This window comes from Scomber scombrus, chromosome 7 (assembly GCF_963691925.1).
Source record: "Scomber scombrus chromosome 7, fScoSco1.1, whole genome shotgun sequence".
Taxonomy (NCBI): domain Eukaryota; kingdom Metazoa; phylum Chordata; class Actinopteri; order Scombriformes; family Scombridae; genus Scomber; species Scomber scombrus.
Genome location: NC_084976.1, coordinates 5,056,341 through 5,082,665, shown reverse-complemented (window position 1 = coordinate 5,082,665; position 26,325 = coordinate 5,056,341). Strand labels below are relative to the sequence as shown.

The window sequence follows — 26,325 nt, the reverse complement described above, 5'->3', positions numbered from 1 at the left end:
ATTCAGGGATTAAGTTAGTCGTCCTTCACTCGTCACGTTCTGCAACAATTGGTAGGACCCTTTTGTAGTTCAAATTGTAGTTTGTTTCCATTGGCCTGTTGAACGTCTCTACCCTATAAACTATATCCATGGTTTATCCATGACTATTTTTATATATTGAATCAATCAGTTTTATAATGTTCAGACTTAAATTCCTTCCATCCTTAAATAAATATCTACTGCTTCATTTGATTATTCAATTCATAATACTCAGAATATAAGAAATCCTCTTTTAGTGGATATCTGCATCCAAGTATTCCTCCTCCACACGTGCCAACATCATTCCACAGACAAGAAAACAATTAAATTACTACAGAAGTCAATATGAGCAAAGCCTCTTCTTGAAATATTGAATCAGTTCCTGGAATCCACAGTGAGTGGCCTCCAGTCTGCATTGATTAAACTCATGGTCAGAATGAAATTATGACTACAGTACAGGGATGTGGAGAGCTGTGGGCAGAAGAAATAACACGGCAGGTTTTGGTTTGAAAAAAAAAAAAAAGTGAATGTTTTATTTAAGAAGTATTTCACGTTTTGTTTGCTTTTTTTCAAAACACCATCTGTTATATTCTCACCTGCGGTTAAGCAGTGTACAAAACTCCCCTGAAATCTTATGTGGAAAACAGGAATGCATGGAATGTTATGGTCTAACACATCTTTCCTGGGTTAAATGACAACGGAGTAAAAAGCCGTGTCTGACAGTGGTAAATGAGCCAATCAACAACATCTTTTTTTTTCCCATCTCGGGAGACGGTAAATGCTCATGACACATTTGGTGTGCGGTCGAGTCTGGTACAATTTATCCTCTCGCGCCTCTGGTCGATACAGTGGAAACATGTTATTAATGTTACATGGGGACAGCTTACATTAAGTCTGTACTGATCATGCTAGGAAACCTTGGAGCGCACTCTTTTTCCATGTAACTCACCTCAAGGCACATTAAAATCTGTCTCAACCAGCAAACAAACATGTACACACTTTATGTTTGCTATCATTCTCTTCTAAGAATTTCAATCCAAGGTGCTCCATCTTCTAAATTGCACTATTACAGCTTTAGATTGGTCCCAGTCAATTGAAAACCAATGCGGTGATAATAATGTGGATTCAAATTAAGAAGTCGATGCAAAAGGTGCTACGAATCGTATTGTTTTGTAATGCCGGTGTCAGTTATGTCAGAGATCGAACAGAAAATACATTCCACATAAAGGGATTACAAGGTTTCATCAGTGAACAGCTTGCCTGGCTGTATGTATCCCTTCCTTAAAAAAATGGACAGCTTTGCTTTGGTTTCCTCGAGAACAAACAGTGGGATCAACTTGAAAATACACAAACAGGAACCCATCCAGTGGGTAAATACACACACTAAGTAAGCGGTGAGGGACCTGACAACTTTCTACTTATCAGTGTGACAACTGAAGCCTACGAAAATACGTGCTTATATGATGGGAAATAAAATAAAACAAAAAGGTTGACATTCAAGCAGAGTTTGAAAACATCAGCAAGGCAGCTCCACATGAACCTTCCCAAAATGGGCATATATGCATACATACACACAGGTGACAAATGAAAGGAAAAACTGGTACAGGTCTGAATGCGTGCCCCACTACAGCAAGGAGATCTGGCTCTGTTATACTTTGGGGGGGGCATTTTGCTGGCATGGTTTGGGTCCACTTGCCCCCTTGGAGGAAAGGGTTACTGCAAATCAATACAAAGTAGTTGTGTGTGATCACCTTTATCCTATGATCAAACATTTCTATCCTGCTGGGAGGAGTGGTCTCTTCTAGGATCACAACGCACCCATCCATAGGGCATGAGGGGTCACTGAGTGGTTTGATGTGAATCATATGTTATGGCCTTCAGTCACCACATCTCAACCAATCTGAACACCTATGGGAGATTTTGAACCGACATGTTAGACAGTGCTCTCCTCCACCATCATCAAAACACCAACACAAACACCACCTTTAATCTGTCACCCGCATATGTGTATGTCCAATTTGGGATGCCCTGCTCGATGTAAATGGAAGAACAAGTGGTGCTTTGGAAAACCTTTAAATGCATGCATGAAATGCAAATTTCATAAACAGAAAAAAACAAAACAAACTCCCATACTTGACCTCTAGGGTCTCAACTTCTTACATATCTATGGTAGGCTGGACAGTCAATCAACACAAGTCATTCTGAAACTCAAACTGTAAAACGTGTCCACAGATGATCAACACACATCTGGCCATTACAAATAAAAAATGCAAAAATAAACTGTCAGAATATTTTTTTTTTCTTTGTACTGCACCTTAAGTAAGTTTTTTTCAAAGCGAATTGCTATGATACAGTACATTCATCAACAGTGACAAGAAGGAAAGGAAATCAAATCATCGTGCTGGCACCAAGATCCTGAGATGTTACTATTTTTGTTAAGATCTTACATGAAAAATATACACACACTCATTTTGATCTAGCGCTCCCGCAATTTGACCTTAAGAAATAAATACCCTCAGTTATGCACATATTACCATCTAAATCTACTTAGAGAAGTACCTAATCTCAGGTACTGGTGCAAAATAAGAGTCAGTTTTCAGTGACTGAGTGTTTCACTGGGAGTACATCCAGCACACCAGCAGACCCACAGCCAGAGCCGCCCCGGCACCCACGTTAAGCAGAATGGGTCTCCAGTACAGCCACTTCTCTTTTTTCCTCTCCGAGTCGGTCAGTCTCTGTTTCATCTGCATGACCTTCTGCGAGGTGCTGGCGATCCTCTCCTCACGGTGTCGCTTTCGGACACTGAAATGAGAGGGGCGAGCTGTCAGCAAACGACTCTGAGTGAAAAATCCCATCTGTTTAATGCACCGCTGCCATTGCTGTACCAGACAACTAAACAATTATTTCCTAAGAAGAACAAATAGAACTGTGAGAGGGAAATGATGATATGCTTCTGAGGTCTAAAAGTAATTTGAAAATGACATGGAACTGGCATGGAATTAACTGGAAAATAGGAAAGAGACACACTCCAAAAAAAAGCCCCATGATGAATGAGCAACAAACTGCAGGTTGTTAAATGGTTTGTCAGTGGTTACTCAAATAAAACTATGCCTTGACAATTTATTAACAATGAACTGCATTATTGGACCCATAATCTAAATACATCCATCTTAAAAATCTATTTCAAAGTTGGCCTTTTATAAGTTTCCAACTGTAAAGCACCATCAAAGCTGGGAATGAAGATAAAAGGACCAATCAGGTTCTGCCTCGTTACCATGTGACCTCACTGCTCTGTGACTGTGGTTAAACCATGAACGACCATGACATGTTGCTTAATCTTACAATTTGATACCTGTAAATTGATTGAGAGTTTGAAGGTTCTATCTTAAAATAAAAAATGTGACCTTTTGATATTATCTATTCACGGTACATTAAGAGTGTAAAAGAGAAGTGTTTCAGTATCCATTTTCATATCAAGGATGTCAAAACTTTGAACCTGAGTATCTCAAACCTTATAATCGTAAAGTGAGGCAATCCTGATGTGTGTTACTTACTGCCCAGTGTTGTCTGCCTCGTTGTGGTCTTGGCTGGCTGGTTCCTCTGCAGGCAGGTCGTCTTCTGAGGCAGTTGGCAGCTCCAGGCATGGTCCCGGCTGGCCGTTGGGCCTGCTGTCATTGAGGTGAGGTCTGGGTGGAGGCGGCGGTGGGGGCAGATCTGGCTCCGAGTCATCTTGGGTCATCGCTTCCTGCTTGTTCTGCTACAGGGAACAGGGAAAAAAGTTTTCTCTTAAACTCGATGATCAATCGGCTGTCACGAACAACAACACAAGTTCAGCTTTTGAATGAAATGAATAAAAATGCATTCCTCACAAGACCAGTACAAAACTAATACATTAAAAAAGACAGACATTAGATGACAGGACAAAAAAAAAAAAAATAAAGGAAAAAATAAACATCAATGCACAGAAAAAAAGTGCCCTTTGCTATAAAAGATAAGCTAATGAAATATTTTTAAACTGCACAGCATTGTAAACTCCTGTATACTTGGATCTGTCAATGACTAAAATTACCTTCACTTAAAAAAAATACATATTTATTTTTCAGACTTAAGAATAGCCAACTCAAACACATGCACTGAATTAAGGGCAGATACTAACAAAGAATATAAAATATAATAACACTAAACAATTTCACAAATTGACACCACTTGAATTTCTTGGCAGTTGTGTGTAGAGTTAAGTTTTGTTCTTTTTCTAATGCAGTTTTATTGCATCATCTCAATACATTAAATAACATGTGGGAAGATTTAAAGAAAAAAACCCATAGCTGGCATAGCTGCTCAAATACAGTCAATAGCAGATAGGCTGTTTCAGGTTATGTGGACTATGCAGAATTGTGTCCAAAAATATACTATGACACTGCAAGATATAGTTACACCAAAAAAGGAGGAGAGGCCTTGCTGCAGCTTTTTTTCTACTTTCCAACTCAAACAAGCTTAAAACTGCAACAATGCTTCAGTCTTTTTTCTTGTAACTCCTCTCTGAGAAAGTTTTGCAAATATCAGTGGATCTCCACCGGTTTGCTTTGCGGGCCCGATTTGTAGCATACCTTACCCAAATAAATGCAATGCATACAAAAAAGACGCCGCAAAGGTTTCAGTATCTGCCTACATTCTATGGAAACTACATTGAGTCACCTGTCTGGTTTCAGATGTCAGTGTGGAGCTTACTCACAGAGTGTATAACACATGATCTCATAACGGACTCAGATCGGAACCTGAGCTTCGTTCTTAATCATCTGACTTATGACAACACTAACCTGTGCTGCTGCTGCTGAGTTGTCTGTCAGGATGAGGTTGGCTCCCTCGATGACAGCCATGTAGGAGAAGCGGAGCTGGTCTGGGGTCTGGATCAGGCCCATGCGGTATTCCCTCATGTCCAGTAGCACCTTCTGTATGTCCACCGACGATGGGTTCTTCCTCCTGTCCATCTGCAAAACAGACGGGCGGGAGGTTAGCGGCGTCACATGTTTAGAAAGCGGCTCAAACAGCTGCATCTATGAGCCTATGTTAATTCTTTGACATTTGAGTGACAGTTGTGGATATAACTTATTAATCTTTTTGCCGCTGGTGCTGTTCTTTCATTATTGGCATACGCTTCATATGTTAACAGGTATCTATCCAACTCATGTTCTCTTAACTTAGGGCGTTTTCACACCACTAGCTCAATTATTTGGTCTGCACCAGGAAGTAAAATTGTTACTATGTAGCATACAGACTGCGGTGTGGTCCGCGTTCACACCTGCAAACAAATCAAAATTTGTCCGATTGACGTTCCCTCATCTTCCGGTAGGTCGGCATTTGGTGCGGAGTCAAGCGGGCCGAGACCACCTCTTTTTGGAGGTCTCTCTAACTAGGCCGTTAGCCTAGTTATTTTTCGGTTCCTTTCAGACCAGGATTTGTTTTTTTTAGAGTATGATTTGAATATGATTTCCAGAATTCTGTGCCACCAAAGGGGTAATTCTTGAGAAAAAGGGGGAACAAAACCCCTGAGTGGATTGCAAATCATTTCCCAAGTATTAGCTGACATTCATCTTTTCTGCTCCACTGAACAATCAACAAAACCAACAGGCCACGACTCCTCCCTGCGCAGCCGTTGCTAATAAAGTACCAACATTTCGTCTGGCGTGGCTTGTCAAAACTTGAATCTCTTGGGTAACGTTTTAAACCCTTTGTTCCCAATGTAAACATTAGGCAACATTTCCCTTTGGTGACATTCCCATTGTCGCTATTTTCCCCACTCCCTGTTCTCACCAGGACCAGGCACGTGTCCACCAAGGCTAAGGTCCCTGAGCGTCCGATCCCAGCGCTGCAATGCACCACCGAGGGCCCGTGCTCCGAGCCCAGCGAGCCCGATTCCCGAACCTTGACCAGGAAGTTGAGGAAGGAGGCGGGAGATTCGGGAACGCCGAAGTCAGGCCACGTGGTGTAGTGAAAGTGGTAGATCTCCCTCGACTCTCCCGTCTGCAGTAGAAAAGATGTGGTGTGATTGGAGGATTGTACAGACAGACAGAGAGTTCTGCAAGAATGGGCTGATTTGGCATCACACACAACAGTAAGACACAGACATTTATCATCTCCATACATGCCCGGATTTACAGTTGCAACCACATCAGATAATGCAATCTAAGAAAGGTATGCTCAGAATATGTAGATGAAGCAACACAGGCACAACAATGTCAATACATTATCTTTAAATACAGTAATGGACTGCAATTTTTGCTTAAGTAGACAAATGGCAGCTTTCACCAAGCCAAAATCTGATCTCTGAAAATGCACCGCTCCAGATTTTAAAAAAGGTTATATCACTCATCGTTTCCCTCTCATGCTCACCTTTGTGTTCTGCAGTTCTAGCACTCGGATTGTGTAATAGGATTGGTCCTCCTCTGACAGTAGCCTGACAACAAACCCTGTGTCCGTGAAAGACATCTGTAGCTCCTCTGTGGTCGGCCAGTACTGCGCACACTTTTCCTGTTGAGATAGAATTGAATAAAGTCAGTCGAGGACAAGACGCCTGTCACGACAATTACAATATCGGCTTATCGTACGATGCAAGGACACGACCGCCATCATTTTTCCTTGATGTTTCCCCATTGTGTTTACATGTGTGTTTGTTCACATAAGAATGCTGCCAGACAGGATGCCAGAAATTATATTTCTTACTCTTGGGGTTATTAAATTCAATAGTAGTGTGTAGTCAAACTCTTTCTGACTTGCCAGCTTGTTTCCACAAGTTGATAAATAGCCAGAAGCCACAAATCACTCAAATCAGCTGAATTTAACTGTGAAGCATGATGAAATGGGGAAAAACGATGCCAAACAGATATTTAGGGTTGATATGTTATTTTCCACGAGTCTTGAGTATTCTTGAAGGTTTTAAACTTACATTAATTGGAGCAAATTAGCAGCTCATACTTTACCAGCCTTTTATTTTCAGTGTAAGATTTCTTATCATTTCTTCTTTGTACTGTACGCTGACTTGAACTTTAACCTCAAGTGCAACAGTGGCGATTTTACCAGTCAAACTGATAAAAAAAATTACATGAAATTTGTAGTGTTGCTCACAAAGACTTAAAAAGGATTAGTTCACACTTTTTTTCCCCCTTTTTCTTTTTTTTGGAAATGTGCTTATTTGCTGGCTGAGAAACAGTCCAATACATAATCCCCCATAAAACCACAACATTTCATTTTTACACTGTTTTTTGTGCAGATAATACAGGCTAGCTGTTCCCCCTCTGTTCACAGTCTGTATGCTATGTGAGTCCTTCATATTAAAAGCAAGGATATGAGAGGTTGTTATAAGGAACAGTAATTCCCAATTCCTTGAAATATGAAGATATTCATCCCCAGTTTACCTATGAATGAGGGAGTTGAGCTGAGCAAGCAAAGGTGTTTCATGCAAAAATGCTCTGAATAAAGATAAATCAGGATGTAACACCTTGTAATATATCTCCTCCCACAACTTTTTGAATAAAACAGACAAGAGGGTGTACTGTAGGAAAAAAATCAGCAGGTGCTACAGTATACTCACAGATCCCTTTTCAATGACTCTGTTGAGCATGATAACAGCTTTAGAACACTGCTCCCAAATCATCAGCCAGAAATGACCACAGGTATTCCTTAAAGGCCCCTGTGGAAGCAAAACAAAGAGATGGACATCAAGTTAAAGCTTGCATATTTTGCTGTACGTGGCGTCTAGATTTCTAACATTCACTCATGCCAGAAATCTGAACTATGAATGCAGATATTGACGTTGATGCTACTATACGTCACCTGAGAAAGAATGTAAGCCCTTTGGGCTTCCTCCACCATGACTAAACTTGCATTGATGTAGTCATTTTCAGAGTTTTCAAGTTTGACCCGACTGTGATCATCTAAAAACCACAGAGACCACAGAGCAGTTACAAATATGTCATACACTGTAATGCAAACTTTTTGTTTACATTGTTCGTCATGAGACTCACACGGGCTGACATCTCTGTAGCGGTTCAAATTCCGATTCACTGGAAGTTTTGCCACTCTGTAAGGATATTCACCGGCTTGGTTACGGATTTCCTGTTGGCAGAAAGAGAGACAAACAGGAAGTTCGCAATATCACTTTATAAAGTGGGAGACACAGTTTGAGATGAACTGGTGCACATATGTCATACATCCTGTCTGTATATAAGTGGTGGTCAGTGACAGATTGCATCATTAGAAATAACACACACAGAGATAATCCAGTGCTATTCAGCCTCTAAAACAAAACTACATGAATTAGACCTAATTCTATCTATATAAATGTCATGTACTGCTCTGCTTTGTTCTGCCTTTTTATCACATACATAGTTACTACTCATAGTTTCTATTGTGTGTGTGTGTGTGTGTGTGGGGTGCAGTTAAAGATGATCTCTTCACCTCTGTCAGACAATAAGTTCACTATCTTTTCTTTGGAAGTGACAGATAAAAAAAACTGTGACACTGATACTAATGAAATGCAACAAAGGAAAAAGAAGACCCGGATACACAAGTAGTGTAGTTTCAACATTACAGTAAACATGAGAAAGACTGCCACTTCCCAGAATATACAAGTTACACTTCAGTTCAAGTTCCCAGTAACACTATACTTAGACATTTTCGTTAATCATTGAGTGAGAAAGTGGATTCTGTGTATTGTTTTTGTATCTTATAACATAAACTATAAAATATATTTTCCCCCTGCAGCAACACATGAACATTTTTACAGCTTGTATAAAGACATTTATTGGTATCTAATTTATAAATGGATTGTTTATGGAGTAACAACGGTATTTTGAGTGTGACTGAGTGTTTTCTAACTTCTAAACAGAGTAAGTGTGAGCTACAAAGCATCTCCTGTTATATGTTCTCCTTCAGCTAGCAGCTACAGCTATATATTACAGGCTCACACAAAGTCACACCGGAACATAAACTAAATGCTAGAGCTCTCTCTCTATCTTTCTCTCTCTCTCTCTCCCTCTCTTGAGACAGCTGGTGGTAAAAAAAACAAAAAAAAAACACATGCGCTTTTCTGTGGAAGTCCTGATGAGTTCTCAGAAACTGCAGCTGACGTCTGCTAGCGTCGGCCAGCATGAGCTAACTGAGCTCATCTGTGAGAACTGTGCCGCTGCACGTTTTCTAGCTACGGAAGTCAGCAAAGGCTAGCGCCAAATTGCTAGTTTTTTCTTCACTAAAGTGCAAAGCGCTATATATACTCACAACATCTACACCATGTGATGAATTTAGTGCGTTAACACGATGAAATGAGTCGTACGGGAGGTTAAAAGTTACCAAACATTAACAAAGCTGTCCTAACTCCCTATGAAATTAGCGAGCTAAGTAAGTTAGCCGCCGATCGTCATAGAAACACTGGGCCTCTCCGGAGTCCACACTTACGTTGTAAAGGTTTTGCCATCTGCCGGACGAGTCGATGTCTTCAAATTCCTGCTGCATTGTGTCGGAATTAGTGACCCCGACACACTTGCTGGTTGATCACAGACTGTTTGCAGCACCGCTCACCAACTTACTCCTTTCTGTCAGCCATCTAAACAGCCGTCTGTGTGTGTGTGTGTAATAACCCTGGGGATCTCTGCGGGGAGTCTGCTGCTCCCGCAAAACACCGCACCACACACTACTGACTGACTGTTGCTACTGAGTGACTGACTGTCTGCTTCTAACTGACTGCTGCTGAGAGACTGACTTCTGCTGACACGCACACACGTGCACGTGCACACACACGCGCGCGCGCACTCACACTCAAACACTCACACACACAGCCTTTTACTATATTGTATTTGATGTATACATATATATAGCCTCTTACTATATTGTATTTGATGTATAAATATATAGCCTTTTACTATATTGTATTTTATGTATAAATATATAGCCTTTTACTATATTGTATTTGATGTATATATATATAGCCTTTTACTATATTGTATTCGATGTATACATATATACAGCCTTTTACTATATTGTATTTGATGTATAGGCCTACATATATACAGCCTTTTACTATTTTGTATTTGATGTGTTTGTTTGAAATTATGTTTTTTCATCAATTAAAAAAATAAAAGAACACATCTGAAACTGTATTAATAACTTTTCTGGAGTCTCATTGGTAATCCCTTCTAGATTTGACAGGTTTAAGTAACACGTAGTGAAACCTACGTTGTTTTAAAACTGGAGTGTGTGCGCCGCTGTGTGGTCAACATCGGTGCACACACTCACCACACACAGAGGACCCGCCAAACACACACAGATACACATTTAGTGGACACATGACAGGCCTGCTGGCTATTACTGCCCTATCGCAGCTGTAATCATGTTTGTAGCCCGTAGTATCGCAGCAGATCATAAAGATCTTATTCACGATGTATCGTATGATTTCCACGGCCGGAGAATGGCAACCTGCTCCAGTGACCAAAGTGTGAAGGTGAGCTAACATCAAGTGTGCACCAGCTTGCTAATGTTAACGTTAGCCACTGCGGTTAGCTTGTTAGCATTAGCACATTTTCCACATCCATAGCCACCTGTTGAAGCTACTGACTCGTTTGCTACCTGTAGTTGACTAACCCAGACAGTTAGCTAAGCCTGTCTGCTAATTCCAACATTTCTCATTGATTTTAGCTTCAAAAAGGCCTAAAAACCTCTCTATTCAGAAGGCTATATCAGCTTAACTCTCCTTACTATTGTCTTTCTGCTGTGTGCTATGTTATTAATACTGTAGCACTCATTCATACTGTTATTAATACAGTAGAGTTTCACTATGAATGGCAAGCGCAGTATAAATGAAATGTATTATTATTAGTTTGCTAGCCGACGTGAATGTAGCATACAAGCTAGATAAGCTGTGTTGTAGCACAGATGTAGTGAATGTAAACACTACAGTTAGCAACACATTGTTTATTCCCTAACTCCTCACCAAAGTATTTGTGGACGAACAATTGATCTAAAGCTTCATATCAAAATGTACAGTTTATTCTAGTCACCAAACTCATTGTGTGTGTTATGTTTATAGCTTTAAGATCCCCTCCAGACATGTAATAGGACACAGAAATGCTCTGCTTGGAACAATATTCTGTGTTTGATATGGTTTTCCACAGAAAGTGTAATTACCCCGTTAAAACCTTTAAAATGGCATTTACTCCTTCTGCCTCATTAAAAATCCATATGCAAATGTTTAATTAGATCATTTCAGAGGGTTAACTGCTGGTCACAAGATGTCTCATACTTCACTGTGAAGTCCATTCTCAGTGTATGTGCACTGAGGGCTGCATGTTTCCACGTTACACTTGTGTAAATTGAATATTGGACCAGGATTGGCTCCCAAATTAGTTTCAGTGTCACAAATCATGCTCCTAGGCCCACTCAGCACATACATTGCTCGCACAGTGAAGCTCAAACATCCAGAAACAAGAAGAAAACATATTTTTGAGTGGAGGAGGACTTTAACAGAATGTGTAATGTTACACAGGTGCTTAAGTGACAGCAACATTTATAACATTTTATTTTTCATCTTGTTCTTCTCAGGTTTGGGACAAAAGTGAGAATGGAGAGTGGCACTGCACAGCCAGCTGGAAGGTAGATCACCTGCACCATCGCTTCTAAACAGTCATTCACTTTTATGGTTGCAGCTTGAAATCTGGTGTCTTCAAGTAGGTTAGGGTTATATTGATTTTACAGATGTTCTTTTCGCTCTCTCCACAGACACACAGTGGATCAGTGTGGAGAGTGACCTGGGCACATCCAGAATTTGGGCAGGTTCTAGCTTCATGCTCCTTTGACAGAACAGCTGCTGTCTGGGAGGAGATTGTCGGAGAGTCAAATGACAAACAGAGAGGACTGAGCCACTGGGTTTGTACAACTCTGTCACTCTTTTGTAATGTAATAAATGTCAGTCACCATACTCTTCTTTCAATGTCTGACCCTGAGTATTTCACATTTCTGTTTTAGATAAAAAGAACAACACTGGTGGACAGTAGAACTTCAGTGACTGATGTGAAGTTTGCCCCTAAACACATGGGCCTGATGTTGACCACCTGCTCTGCGGATGGAGTGGTGAGGATCTATGAGGCTCCTGACGTCATGAATCTGAGTCAGTGGTCCCTGCAGCATGAGATCTCCTGCAAACTCAGCTGCAGCTGCATCTCTTGGAATCCCTCCAGGTAGCTAACAAAGTTTTGTGACATTGAAGTGTTTGGAAACTCACAACACTTCCAGATTGCCAGTCCTAGCTGTGTTATACTTTGCCATTTTGCATTATTAAGCATAAAGTTAGTTGTTTAGGGGACATTGGAGATGTTATTAATACTTAAAAAAAGATTTTTTATTATCTTACCTTTCTGTCAGTGAAGGCACCGGGTAAATGTGCGCATTAGTTTAACACACATCAAGAAACAACATGCTGTGTGTTTGTTTGTGTTTGTCTGGGAACAGGTTTTTAGAAATCTTAAAAATGACAAAACCCAAACAAATTAGATTCATTTCTTCTGATATTTAACGATTAACAATTAAAAGTTATTATCTCCTAGAATTCCTACTTACAATGCCTCCATTGCCCTCCAACAACCTCATAAACTACCTGCTTTTAAAATGTATGGATCCAACATTTTTGCTTTTTTTTTAATCATAAAACTGTGTACCAAATATTTTGCAGAGCACATACCAACATATGGATTTTTACCCCACTTAGTCAGAGTATGAAATGTATTATTCAGTGCTGTATAATATATTAATACATAAATATTTCAAAAAATTGACACCCAACAGTTCAATATTTGATTAAAACTGAGAATAATACAAAGCTAATTTTGTGAAAATCAACATTTTCACAAAAATATGATAAATAAATAAATGCTAAAACAGACTGAATTGTTCCAATACTATTTCTAAAAATCTTTTCTTAGTATGCTGAACTGCACAACCCGAAAGGTGAAACTAATTAAATTGATTACCATTTCTTGATAATAACAAACACTAAGCGTTGGTGTGCCGTGTTCCTACGAGTCACCTGTATGTTGGTTTGGCATTAAAAAGATCTGGTTTTGTAGCCTTTCAGTTGAACCTGTGCCCATTTACATCTTGGCACATAACTGCATTTTTAATCTTTTCTTAACTTTAACTAAGCTGCTCAGACATACAGTGTTACAGAGATACAGATTATTGACACACAAACCCAGTATGTGCACAATGTATTGGTTGGGTGGGAAACTAACACACTTTCTGGTGAATTCCATCAATGAATAGTAACTTTGCTTCATTAACAAACTTTCAATCCATTACTGTATCTTTAGTTTAAAGAAAGAAATGTTACATCAACTACTCTGTGCAGCGTCAAACATTCTGGCAGTGTTGTGTTAAAGTCGAGTTAAACTTGACTTACTGACCTTTTTTAATGGGCCTGTTTTTTTTGCAGCTTTACCTTTTAAAAGTCTGAACTATGATCTTGCGCAGTGGAGTGTGTGTCTGTTAAATGTTATGTTGTTTCCCCCACCGACCAGCTCTCGTGCCCACCCACCTATGTTTGCAGTGGGGAGTGACGACAGCAACGTAACGTACGGTGGGAAAGTTCAGATCTACGAGTACAATGAAAACACAAGGTAAGTTTTCCTTCGTAAATACACCACGGCATTCAAAAGTAGAACATACATAATTCTATTGTGAGAAACTTTTAACTAATTTTAATTTATTTTTGCCTATGTTGAACAGGAAATATGCCAAAGCAGAAACTCTGATGACCGTCACAGATGCGGTACATGACATCGCGTTCGCTCCAAACCTGGGGAGATCATTCCACGTCCTCGCCATAGCAACAAAAGACGTCAGAATCTTTAAGCTTGTTCCTATGAGGTGATTGATTGCGATTTTTTTACCACACTATGTGTTTTCAAAGTGCACAAAGGGACGAGGATTAGTGTATTCACTGGAATCCTTCATCTCGCATATCAGTGACTTCGATTTCATCTCATCCATGTTAGCACCTTTGTAACACTTCTATTTTAAACAGTAAAAAGTGACAGAACTGAAAAAACCACAGCACCACAAAAATTGATTTTCTATATCTCCATCCAGGAAGGAGAGCACCTCTACGGGACCCACCAAGTTTGAAGTGCAGATCGTGGCTCAGTTTGACAACCATAATTCCCAGGTGTGGCGTGTGAGCTGGAACATCACCAGCACCCTGCTGGCCTCCTCCGGGGATGACGGCTGTGTGCGCCTCTGGAAAGGTGGGAGGCTATTTTTAGTCCCAGTTGATGACTGCTCATTTGTCTGCTTGTTTAATTTTACTGACAGCTTCACTTGAGCTCACAAAGCTGCGTTTTTAAAATGTTAGTTTGACCAATGCTCAGTGAACAGAAGACTCTCAACAGGTGTTTACCTACTGTGCATGAGCCATTTTTAATAGCAAGTGTATGAATGATGAATTTAATTTCACAATGAGAGCTGACATATTTACAAAGGGTGAAGAGCAGTTCTCACCATTGCTAAAAAAAAAAAGCTGTCAGCTCCCCCTGTAAGGCTCTTTGTGTTTGACTGATTGTGTGTGTAGTGTTTACCGGCATAAAAAGGTTGTGTAGTAGACGCACACACCCAGAATCAGAAAGGAGGTGCTGGACCAAATAACAAAATCTGTAACAGCAGAAATAGTCAGCACACTGCAGCTGCATTTTTTTGTTTAGTTTAATTTATTTCAGTCATTAAACTCAAATATACATGTATAAACAAAGTTAATAATCATATGTCCTTGTTTTCTTCATCTCACTTAGAAATAGTGACAAACCAAAAGGAAAAAATAATACAGAATAGGAAAAAAAAGTTGTAGGCTGAAGCATTTGCTTATAACACCTAGTCTTTTTACATTAGTCACTCAATAGATCCCTATGTACATCATTAAATACTAAATTAAAACCATGTCAATGGTCGAGATGCTCCAGTGACATTTGGTGGACATTTTTGGGGCATTACACTTTTCCACTTGTTACATGGTAAATGTTTGTAAAGGAAAAACTTTGTTAGAGAAGCATTGAGAGTAGCTTTTGCTTGGCTGTACAGAACACAATTGGACGTGTGTTATTGGAGTCACATTAAAAGTTTAACCTTTTCCCCTCTCAGCTAACTACATGGACAACTGGAAGTGCACGGGCATCCTGAAGGGAGACGGCAGCCCACTCACCGGCACGTCCGGTCAGCCCACGGCCATGAGCATGGTGGTGGGCTCCTCCGTTCAGACCTCCCAGAACGCCCTGAACGGGATGTCCGCTGGAAGGTAGGTGGTGCGGTGCAAGTCTGACGCCACTCACCCACAGCCCGACCCGTGCCAGTCAGAACTGACAACTCATTTATTATGCCTCACACTGACTGGGACTGCAGCCGCTCTCACTGACAAGCTCCTGGGTCCAAACTGATCTCATCCCAATGTGCTGCACTCATGCAAAGAGCTTGGCTTCTGGCTTCCAGCAATTACATGTTGTTTGCCTCAAAGCCTGCGGAGTCGGATGTGTTACGTTGTTTTTTTGTTTTGTTTTTTTTGTTAAACAAATGATTTCCTCTTGATTTGTACTGATGCTTGTAATATGTCAGTGTTAAGGTTAAATATTTTCTTTGGTTCATCACCTGTCTGTATACAATATTATGTGGCTATTATTGCAAATGCTACAACTATATTTTTGGGATAAGAAGCAGAATTATTCTAACATTATTTTGTTAATATTGATCAATTTAATAGCTGCTGCTCAACATTTTTGGGACCATTTCCATTTCAAGATGAGCAGTCAGTCTTTTTCTTGACAAATTCTCTCCTCATTTAACTTGTCAATTTGAATGTATCTCTAAGCAGTTATCGCCAAACTCTTTGCTGAGCAGAAGGACCGCTTGAATAAACCTCATTAACCAACTGTAGTAACATCGGAAAATAGTGTGAACGTACAGCATGGGTATGAATACAGCTATTGACGTGTGCTACTTTAAAGAGAGGCTATGTAACATAACTCTTGAAAGTTGAGATAATGCATTCCTTTTTTTAATTTTTTTTTTTTTATGAAATACACCCCTGCTCAATTCAGTACACTCAGGGCTTTTGTTGCTCCAGCTTCACTTAGTCTGGTATGACTAGAAGCATATGGAGGCTTAGGTTTAGATAGGCAAACTTCTCTACTGTTATACAGTGTTTTAGCATTCATCATTATCCTGTAATTAGTGGCCACTTTTCAGCCAAAGTAACATAGACTCACTTTAAAATTTGGAGTATAAATGAGCAGATTTGACCATTTGATGTTATATTAAGCAAGGATTAAAAGTGCCAGTAAGAAATAGTGTTCAATCCAACACTTTTTTTCACTTTTTTTGGTATGTGGCTGTATGTTCAATTCAATAACCTGTAAACCTCTTGCAGTAATATAATAACCAATGCCTGTTTTTACCCTCCTTGTGGTTTTTTGGCTTAACTCTGGAGTCACTTCTAACCTGAGTAACGTGAGAACTGTTGCACTGTGTGTTAATAAATAACAATAATTAATTTCACAACCAAATTAAATGTTTATCATGCAGTTTGTAAAAAAAATGACTTTGCATTCAGTTTTTCTTGCATTACCTATTGACAGAACAGAGTGTGTTCATGGGGGTTTGTTGCAGTAATGTGGTATTGTACTGCTTGTTGCATGCAGGATTGGCAAGAGAGCTCCCATTGTCCCTCCCCTGCGGCAGCTGACCACTCCAAAGATATACCAGCATCCTGCGTATTACTAATGTCTCCTGTGCATCAGCTACTGTTTGCCCTTGTCTTAATGCATCGTGCAGTATGTGAGATGAAAACTTGGGTATTATTGGTTGAGGGCTCCATTTTTTCTTGATTCCATAAAGTGTTTGTTTTTTTTAAATACACCTTTTAACAAAAATCACTACCCTGTCTGCCATTTTCATCTCCATCTTTTATTCCTAAAGCCTTCATGCATCCTTTCCCTTGCTCTGCTTTTAATTTCTCATTTCTACTTCCTTTTATGTGTTTCCCTTCTGTATTCCAATGTTGGTTTTTCCACCCCCCCACACCCCCCTCCATCCATGTGTATTTGTGCGTCTTCGTCCTCTCCCATCTCTTGTTGCTTCAGGTATTTCTTTCCGCCTCTGGATCCTCCCAGAGAAGGGACCAGGTATGGTCACCTGCTGCCTCCCTCTTCCCTCATAGAGCACTGTGATGCTGAGCCCGTTCAGTCTCAGCAACTGGCTCTTCCCTACAGATACTCCTCTAGAGCACTTATGCCCTTACCTGAGGCTGAAGGGCAGTAGTTGTTTGTTGGTTGTTGGTTGTTTTGACTGAAATAAGCAGGGGTAGGGGGACGGGGATGGGGATGGGCCACACAGCTGCCATTCATTTCTAATAAAGACCTGTATTTTTTTCTCTGTTTTGTTCATTTTTTGTGTGTGTGCGTAAATCATAAAATGTTTTGGATGCTGTCATGAAGACAGAATTGTAAAATGTGTATTATATAGATGAGTCTTTTTGGATGCACAAATTATTTAAAAAAAAAAAAAAGGATTTTGATAACCATTTTCTAAGAACAAAATTTCCCATATTTAGCTTTGTGTACCAGTGTTTTTTATTGTCAAGGAATGTACAATTTTAAAAAAGCACATCCCATGTAGTGTTTGTTTTGGGGTTATATTATATAGTCAATGTTGGCTGGTAAACCAGAAAAAATGGAGATGCAATGTTTTATGAATCATCAACACCTGGAAAAGGAAATGTTTGTACTTACTCAGCTTTTATTGAGGAACAAAACTGCACATGATGGAAGTCAGAATAAACACCACAGGGTATTAAAAGAATGTTATCTTCGACTTTTTTTTCTGTACATCCACAACCCTACGATGGCATTCATTCATGAGTGACTGACAACCATGTGAAACACTAACACATGGAAATATCTCATGATTCATCATCATGCAGTTCTTTGGCTATAAATAGATCCACTGTATTTTGGCATTCTCTATTTGGTTGGAAAAATACTTTATTTTTTTACACTTCATGAATGATATAAGCTTGCATCATTCTCTAGAAACTCACCTGGAGGGAGCCTGTTTTATGAATCTGAAAAACCTGGTACAGCTCTTTTCATATGAGTCCATGTTGGAGACATTCCCCCTTGCTGAAGTGTCATCTACCAATTCTGCAGCTCTTGGTATCTCTCTCATCTCTGGAGGCAGATACAGTATAAGATATTTCCCTGTGGATTATGAGTGAATATGAGGCAGTTTTGCTCACAATATAAGAGAAATAAATGGTGTGTTTTGATAGTGAGGATAAAATTTCATTTCATGGCTCACTCAAATAGATGACTGTCAAAAACTGGAATGCATGGGATGGTAGCTCTCTCAGCAGGCAGCTGTCTGCTAACCTAGGCTTTCTTGCAGCTGCTTGGTAGAACACATGATACAGTACAATAAACTCCCCACTTGGTTAGAAGTATCATACTGCACCCCTCAGTTCTATGTGAGAGGTATATCAAATGTACTTAAACCTGGAAGCTTCTTTAAAATAGCTTTATTCTGAATGCTTCATTCTATAAGCACCCATACTTAATATTTAATGCTCAAGTAAACAAATTATGGTGTTTTCTTTTCTTTCTTTTTTTTCATCAGATACATTACAGCTGACTCTATAAAACACACCCTTCTCTCTTTCATCTAGGACAGACACTCTATTGATACATCAATGGACTATTTTTTCAAGCTGTCCCAAGTGTGTCCAAGCCAACAAGTGACACGAATTTCACCCTATCACGTGTAAAAATATCCTCCCTCTCAGTTTAATTGTCCAATCAAATTGCTCTCAAGTTTGTGAAGTCCCGCCCTGTTGAAATGACGCTGTGGCGGGCTTCCTGTAGCGTCTGGGCGCTGTTTGGTTCTCCGAGGTGTTGCACTGTTTGTTTGGTATGTTTGGTTTAAAGCAATAATGTGATTTTCAGATGCTGGAAAAGTTCATTTTGTAGCTTGTGTAGAACTTGCAACGTGTCTGCACCAGTATATAAAGCCGAAACTCGAGTCGGGGAGGAGCCGTTGTGTGTCGGCCCGCTTCTGTTGAATGTGAGTGAGTTAGGCTCCAACTAACGTTTACGTTATGATTTGATTCTCCACTTGGAAGAAATGTCTTGAAAGAAGTGGGTTAAACTGAGGAAGCTTGTTTAATAATTAGTTAGCCACTTTTCTGTGCTGTCTGTAACTCATTCCTCCAACTTGAAGTTTGAAAATAGTGGAGGAACTGAAATTTAAAGCTTGCTGACAAACCCTCTTTTCTGTCTTGTTTTTAGCGTCTAAGTTAGCTTGAGTTAAAAGTGAGCTAACCCGGCGTGTTTAGGCAGTTAGCCGCTAATTGCTTTTAATTACACAAATGTGACACCTGCGGAACAACATGCATGGACATGTTTACTCATACTTTCAAATAGTTACTTAAAAAAAAAAAATGGTGATCGTTTCTCTGTTGAAAAGTAACACACAAGTCATGCTCTAAGTTACCACCGTTGCACTGTATTCTTCCAAGTGATATGATGCGTAGTTCCCCCTCTTATTTCTATTTCTACTCCCCAGGCATTACAGATGGTCTTCACCTGAGCTGACGTGAAGCCACATTTGGCTGTCAACCTTGCACAATTCAAGGAAATGGCAGACAGTTTCTACAAGTTGGAAGATGAAGCCTTCCCCAGTTTCCTCTGCAAGTCTCTGGACAGCACCAGTGGCCGTGCTACACTGGGGAATGTGACATTGGGTTCAGGCCCAGGACTGCCAGTGGCTGCCTCTACAGTGGCTAAAATTAGACCTGAGTCTGACAACAGGTGGGGAGCTGGTCGGGACAGATGTGACTTGTTGTAGAAACACTCTCATGCGCCATCCTCTGAATCATCACAAAGGCTATTTAACTAGTGTGAGACCTAATATGGAAACTATTCTAATTCCTCTTTTGCAGTGTCTGTGCTATTAAGACATGCCTGCCAAATGTAGAACTGTATATGGATACACGTGTCTGAAAGAGAAGTTTCTGCAGCAAGTTGTGGTCTTTTAAATTTCCTTTAAAAATAAAAAAGAGTAACAGGAACAAGGCTGGGGGATGCTCATGATGAGTCAATATTCAGCTGCTAAATTTGATTTTGTAGAATGATGCAGAGTTGCCTAGTCTGTTAACAACCAGTTCTTTTGTGAAAGCCATATCATGTGCTCATGTCTTACAGAGGAGATCCAGTTGAGGCCTCGTATCTGGAGGGCAGAGAGCTGCATCAGAGAAACTCACAATCATCTTTTGGAGAACAATCCAAGTTTTCCCTCGGCTTCAAAGATGACTTGTGAGTATATTCATACACACAGTCTACTGTACTATTGGTTTAATGTTGGTCAGTGTTGTCTCTGAAATCTGAAGAAAAACTTGTTCTAGTTCCTGGAATCAGAATGAAACGGCTGATTGTTCTCTGTAACGGCTGTACTTAAATTTATCCGTGTGACTTTAAGAGGACACACAAGATATACAGACTCATCTTGTCACCTAAAGCCCCAAGCTAACTACATACCATCTGAATGTATCTATAATCAGCCAACACATTTGAATATTCATTATTTTGCTTACAGGTTTGTTTTTTTTTTTTAATTGGCATATTAATTTCATAGACAGGCATATCTAACATTAGTTATCTACTGTTACCTTTTCCCATGTTTTTTATTATGTGGCTTTTTTCTTATTTACATTAGGGAAAATGCGGATGACTTCATTGCAGCCCACCGTCTATCAGACATGCTGGTGAAAATTAATCTGGATGAGTGTGCATCCAGAAACCAAGGCTCCCTGCATGGTCTTCCCCCCACACACGCAGACTCAGTCCTCGGTCGACCCACTGAATTTGGAACAGGTAAAACACAGCAAAAAAAGCTCCTTGTCGCTGTTCAAAGAAAACCATGTGTCCCCAAAATGCCAGCCCTTCATGAGGTAAGAAAAACAGCCCTGTTTTCAGCTTTGTGACTCCAAAGAGTTTGTTAATGGTTCGTTTAGCTTGACAAGTAGGGTCTTCTTTTCAACCCACGATGGAACAATCCTTAATTTATCTGGCAAAATCAGCAAGTTTGGACATACAGGGTTTTCTTTGGACAGCGATTTTCACTTAATAGTGTGGAACACTTGATGATTATGTTTTCTGAAGTAGATACAAATACATTTCCAATCTTGATATCACTGTAAAACCAACTGTTTTTCCCCCCCTTTTTCCTCCTCTTACAGATCTGTCAACAGGGCTCCTCACATTTGGACATAGAGATAGTGTAGATGCCAAAGTAGGTACCAGTTTTGGAAGCTTTTTCAGTTGGCAGTTGTATTTTAATGATTGTACATATGTATTTGTTAACACTAGTCTTAACCATCTACGTTGTTTCATCAGTGCATTACATGAGTTATAATGTTTACCTAAAATGTATACTGTATAGTTCTATTGATGGTCTTTTTACAGTACATGCATTAATATTATTCTTTCTAAAAGCTTTTATCGTCAACAACATTGTTATTGGATCCCCTCCTTTACATTCTCCTCTCATATGTAATCCTCACAGGCCCAGCTGCTGTCGGCTACAGCTGAGGAAGACTATGTGCAGAGCGAGGGAGTGGACAGTGACCATTTCACTGGCAGTAACTCTAGCTTTTTGGCAAATGAGAAGCTCATGTCTGCAGACAGCATGAACAGTGACATTACAGGTATGAGCTTCATCCCCCAGCTCCTGAATTATATCCCTGCATCCCTCAGTGCTCACTGTTACACGTTGGATAGATGATTGATATTTGGATCAAACAGAATCTGAGGTCTGAGGTGCTGGTAATGATGCTTGGTTTAAACATGAATGTGTCTGATCACCAGATGATGACATTGATTTGAACAACCTGCCCGACGATGAACTGGAGATTTACTTCAATAAACTGGTTCCTCCTGCCATGCAGAGGGGCAGAGTGGAGGGCCAGGAGATCCCTGCAACAGTAAGACTCTTCTTCCTTTTGCCATAAAATGAGTAAATAGTGCTTTTAATGGCTTGTCCTCTTCCTCTTTTGCTACTCTGCAAAAGCAAACAATTTGAATTTAAGAAACACTATCACCATAATCTCACTCAATCTCGTTTTCTCAGTGTCTTTGTTAAATATATTGCATCTTTTATAGGGACTGGCTGGTGCATCTGCATCTGATGACCTATCAAATCCCAGTTCTACAGAGCCTGAACAGTACAGACACCAGTTCCTTGATAACTATGACCAGGTGTGCAAATACGCCCCCTACCTGTTTTGTGCCCATGTGATTGTTGGAACTGGTGTAAAAGAACGAACTTTGTAATGTCTAACACTGTCTTGTGTGCTGTTACTTCAGGAGGACTTCCGGATGCCTGATGTACGTCTGGCTGCTACAGGTATGGACTCCTGTCCCGCCAGTGATGAGGACACTGAGGATGAGCTGGAGTCTGCCAGAAGGAACAGCAATACCACCAGAACACGGATGCTGCCGAGCACCTCCAGACAGCTGGTCAGAAATAGTACACAGCATATTGTTCATAGATTTTATAAAGCCTCAAAAATCCTGCGTTGGTTGGGCTCCATGTCTAACTTTTAGATGCTATAAATACATCCAATGTCTTTCTTTTATGAATTAAACATATTCATTAAAATGTCCTGTAAAACATACTTTTGTTTTTGTGTCCGTGTGTGTCTATGTGTGTATTTCATGTTGTTCTAGGTTGGAGAGAGTAATCGTCCCAGTTTCAGGCCGGGATTAGAGGGAGGCAGTTCTGATGATGAGTCTTTCAGCGGCCGGGGAGGTCCATCTCTGTCCGGGATCGAACACAGACGATCTGCTGAGGGACAAGTCATCAACCCTCCTGTCACAGGTTTAATATGCAGCTTAAAATCCTCCTGATTCATTCATTTCACTATTGTATTTGAAAATAAAATATTTAGCTTTGTTTGGATTTATCTACATTTTTATAAACTGTTTGGTTTTATAAATCTGTCGACAATGATACATTTTACGTAGTTTATATCAGTTCAAGTAATGTTTGGTTTCAATAATGGAAAGTCATTTGCTTTTCTAGTCTTTTTTTAAAACTTTATTGTTTTGTGAATATATGCTCCCAAAATTGCAGTTATTGCAGTGACATTCTCCCTTTTTATTGTTGCTGCTGGTCACTGAGTTACTTTCCCCAGACAAATGTGTCTGCCAGCCAATTCAAAATCCAGTGATCCAGTTGCACAAGTCCTAAACCCTTGAGGGGACTGACAGTTTTTTTTTTGTTTGTGTGTGTGATTTCATAACATCAGGGGATGGAGGAGGAGGGGATGGGAGCAGTGGGAGTGAGGAAAGCGGAAACGATGGGGGCGTTTCAACCATCCCGCTGCCAACGGCTAACATCCAGACCACCTACGATGCCCTGCGTGGGCTGGGGATTGTGGGTAGCAGTGCTGTTGGTGGGGATGAGGACGGTGATCAGAACAATCTGACAGGACATGGAAGGACCAGCCTTTCCAGACATACTGAGGTAAGAATGAGTTCTGAGTCTTTAATCAGCAATTTAGCACCGAATCTTTATTTCTAAATTGTGGTTTACTCTTCGAACCTCGAACCTCGATCCTCTTGTCATGACTATGTTGGCAACTGACTCTCCTGTTAGCTTTGTTACACATGTGGAGGTAGGTTTATAGTTCTGCTTTATTGAATTATGACGTAGCCATACAGGGGGGCTACAGAGACACCACATAGAGAATTTAAGAACTGTGAGTTCTGCTTGTGTTATCTTCTTCTGATTGTAGATAGAGAAGACAACATGAAGCAAGTCGAAGAAAGACTCAGTAATCTGCTCCTCCTCGGAAACGCACATTGAGCCAAGTACAACTGCAACGATTAGTTGATTAATCGATTAGTTGCCAACTATTAAAATAATAGCCAACTGTTTTGATAATTGATTGTTTTGAGTCGTTTCAAGCTAAAAAAGTGTAAATTCTGATTCCATAATGAAAGTAATTGTTAGTTGCAGCCTCTCTTCTCTGCAAACCTTCTGCTCACCACGATTAGCACTCTCCATCACAGAGAATGAATGAATGGAAACAAGACAGCTGCACAAAATAGTCTCATATTCAGTATGCGACAAGTGGGGCAGTTTAGAGAATTCTGTAAAAACATAACACCACCGAACTGCATACAATACAGGATGTTGTGATACATGGACATGGTGGTGTTATCAAAAGGTAAAATCCAACAATTAACTATAAATTAAAAGCTACACTGTAGATACCTACTGCAGGCCTGTCATTAAAACCTCAAGCATAAATCCAGCTTATGGGTGAGACAAATGACACTTTTATCATTGTTGTTGTATTGCTGTACAGACTGTAATGCCCCCTGAAGCACATTTATGATGTTGGACTGTTTATGAAAAGAGACTAACTAAACTGGTGATACCCTGAACCCAGTGACCTCATGTAAATCCAGCATAGACACATCAAACTTCAGCCTGAACAGATGTCTAATTAGCCATAACTGAAATAATCTGTGTGGGTGCTTCGAGGCTGTTAAACTCATTAAGATCATTAGATACACCTGTGCTTCAAAATATCAAATCCCTAATGTTTATTTTTGCTATTTTTTACATTTCACACAAACTTATTGCTGGCAACATTTTACTGTAATATACATCACTGTGCAAAAGTTAGGATGCTTTCAAAAATAATGCTATAAATAGTTTTTATTTGTTAGATAACTTCATATGAAGTGAACAACAGAAATCTAAATGAGAGCAGTATTAGTTGTGAGCAGCTTTGTCTTTCTACACAGTAAACCTGTACTTCATTGTTCCTTGTATCTTGGAGAAGTTTCCACAGTTGTTCTTCTGTGGATTTAGACTCACTCAGCTGCTTCTGTCTCTTCATGTAATCCCACACTGACGCCATGATGTTAAAATCAGGGCTCTGTGGGGGCCAAACCATCTGCTGGAGGACTCTCTGTTGTTCTTGTTGATGAAGATAGTTCTTTATTACTCTGGCTGGATGTTTGGGCTCATTGTCATGTTGCAGAATACATTTGGGATAAGCAGACACACCCCTGATGATATTACATAATAGATAAACATCTAAAGTGCCTAAAACTTTATACACAAACACTCTTAGCATCTCAGAGTGTGGATTTTGCCAGGGAACTTTGTATGAATGTAGTTTCATCTTTTTTTAACACTCTTTTTTGTGATCATTGTTAATTTTTGGCTTTTAGGGGGCTTGATTTACATTATTCTTTACTATCATGCACCGCTTTAAAATTTACAATGTCCCAATCTCTCACTACATGATAATGATCTCTGTGTGCTAATCATTGATAGTATAGAGCAGCTTCAGGAGTGTCTGTGTTGTTTTGCAGATGGGTGACCGTGTGGGTCCTGTTGGAACAGGGGAGGCCAGCTTCTCTATGGGGGCCTCTGGGGGAACTCAGAGACTTTCTCCAGTCAACTGGAGCATGGTCCTGGACCGGCAGGAGGCATTGGTGAGCACAGATGCAGATACTGACAAGTGTTGGACTCACCCACTGATGGGCATTTTAACCAGGCTGTGCCCTCTATTTTTTATAAGGTGTACATGTGCTGCATGTGACACTGTTAAGGGCATTGCTTTGTCTTTCACAGTAGAATTTAATTTGCAGAGGAGCAGTTAAGTTTAGTATGAAACACTCATTCTTGCAGATGTTGGGTTGCTGTAAACAGTTTGCAGCTGGCTTTTTTTTGTAGTGGAAAGAAAATCTGAATACTCAAAAATGTAGATTTGGGTAGAAAATCACACTTATAAAACACATAAACATAAAATATAAATCTTAACTGAAAAGCTTTACCACTCCTTTTCCTATGTCCATGTTATTGTGTCCATACTTCAACATATCTATTTTAAAACCCTGTTGGCGGTCAGCATGTGACATGTCAGATAAGTGAATGTCTGAGTAACTGCAGCTGACCTAGAAACAGTGAGATGTGTGCCACTCCACACTGGAAATTTATAGTGATAAATTAAAAGCAGCAAAGGCTAAAATATGCTATTTGAATGGCAGGATGCCATGGAGAGCACAGAGTCTGGGCCTGCTGTTGACAGACTGCTGGACTCTGTCTACCTGAGAGGTGGAGCTGGACCCAGGAGACCACAAGACTTAACTGTCTCCCACCTTCAAGGCACCCAGTCGAGCTTCCACCTCTCTCAGGTACAATGTGCTACAG

General features: G+C 40.1%; 3 protein-coding genes across 8 annotated transcripts in view; 2 read left to right on the top strand and 1 right to left on the bottom strand.

Annotated features, from left to right (window-relative positions):
* Positions 1 to 523: 523 nt before the first annotated feature.
* Positions 524 to 9,753, bottom strand: ptpn2a (protein tyrosine phosphatase non-receptor type 2a). Of its 3 annotated transcripts, none has more exons than XM_062422828.1 (9): positions 9,469 to 9,753; positions 8,040 to 8,130; positions 7,849 to 7,949; positions 7,607 to 7,705; positions 6,409 to 6,546; positions 5,830 to 6,039; positions 4,830 to 5,006; positions 3,573 to 3,775; positions 524 to 2,820 (listed from the first exon to the last, which is right to left on the bottom strand). In XM_062422828.1, the coding sequence occupies exons 1-9, from the start codon at positions 9,523 to 9,525 to the stop codon at positions 2,631 to 2,633; spliced, it is 1,266 nt and encodes a 421-aa protein (XP_062278812.1). In that variant the 5' UTR covers positions 9,526 to 9,753; the 3' UTR covers positions 524 to 2,630. The 3 variants fall into 3 exon arrangements, with proteins under 3 accessions (XP_062278812.1, XP_062278814.1, XP_062278815.1); XM_062422830.1 differs by having other exon boundaries at positions 3,573 to 3,772; XM_062422831.1 differs by having other exon boundaries at positions 4,836 to 5,006.
* A 574-nt stretch (positions 9,754 to 10,327) lies between these two features.
* On the top strand, positions 10,328 to 17,881 carry seh1l (SEH1-like (S. cerevisiae)). Its single transcript, XM_062423312.1, has 9 exons — positions 10,328 to 10,510; positions 11,608 to 11,658; positions 11,785 to 11,931; positions 12,031 to 12,242; positions 13,578 to 13,676; positions 13,786 to 13,926; positions 14,149 to 14,303; positions 15,190 to 15,343; positions 17,181 to 17,881. Exons 1-9 carry the CDS (start codon positions 10,400 to 10,402, stop codon positions 17,356 to 17,358), a joined length of 1,248 nt encoding a protein of 415 aa, XP_062279296.1. The 5' UTR covers positions 10,328 to 10,399; the 3' UTR covers positions 17,359 to 17,881.
* Positions 17,882 to 18,946: 1,065 nt separating this feature from the next.
* The window catches only part of cep192 (centrosomal protein 192), a 33,735-nt gene continuing 26,356 nt past the window's right edge, over positions 18,947 to 26,325 (top strand). For 2 of the 4 annotated variants that reach the window (XM_062422663.1, XM_062422661.1), the window contains exons 1-13: positions 18,947 to 19,002; positions 19,657 to 19,901; positions 20,295 to 20,405; positions 20,806 to 20,963; positions 21,329 to 21,381; positions 21,655 to 21,796; positions 21,957 to 22,072; positions 22,251 to 22,346; positions 22,455 to 22,607; positions 22,818 to 22,968; positions 23,399 to 23,616; positions 25,485 to 25,607; positions 26,163 to 26,309. In XM_062422663.1, coding sequence (XP_062278647.1) covers positions 19,729 to 19,901; positions 20,295 to 20,405; positions 20,806 to 20,963; positions 21,329 to 21,381; positions 21,655 to 21,796; positions 21,957 to 22,072; positions 22,251 to 22,346; positions 22,455 to 22,607; positions 22,818 to 22,968; positions 23,399 to 23,616; positions 25,485 to 25,607; positions 26,163 to 26,309 — 1,641 coding nt within the window. In that variant the 5' untranslated portion in view covers positions 18,947 to 19,002; positions 19,657 to 19,728. The other 2 variants (XM_062422662.1, XM_062422664.1) reach the window with 2 other exon arrangements.

What these genes read in the sequence shown, in the direction of transcription:
- seh1l (XM_062423312.1), top strand. Translation starts at nt 10,400, where the DNA reads ATGTTTGTAGCCCGTAGTATCGCAGCAGATCATAAAGATCTTATTCAC. An exon ending in CTGTGTGCGCCTCTGGAAAG is followed by an intron (nt 14,304 to 15,189) that starts GTGGGAGGCTAT and finishes TTCCCCTCTCAG; the next exon opens with CTAACTACATGGACAACTGG. An exon ending in AACGGGATGTCCGCTGGAAG is followed by an intron (nt 15,344 to 17,180) that starts GTAGGTGGTGCG and finishes TTGTTGCTTCAG; the next exon opens with GTATTTCTTTCCGCCTCTGG.
- ptpn2a (XM_062422828.1), bottom strand. Translation starts at nt 9,525, where the DNA reads ATGCAGCAGGAATTTGAAGACATCGACTCGTCCGGCAGATGGCAAAAC. An exon ending in GATGGCAAAACCTTTACAAC is followed by an intron (nt 8,131 to 9,468) that starts GTAAGTGTGGAC and finishes TTCTGCCAACAG; the next exon opens with GAAATCCGTAACCAAGCCGG. An exon ending in GAGGCAGACAACACTGGGCA is followed by an intron (nt 2,821 to 3,572) that starts GTAAGTAACACA and finishes CTCTCATTTCAG; the next exon opens with TGTCCGAAAGCGACACCGTG.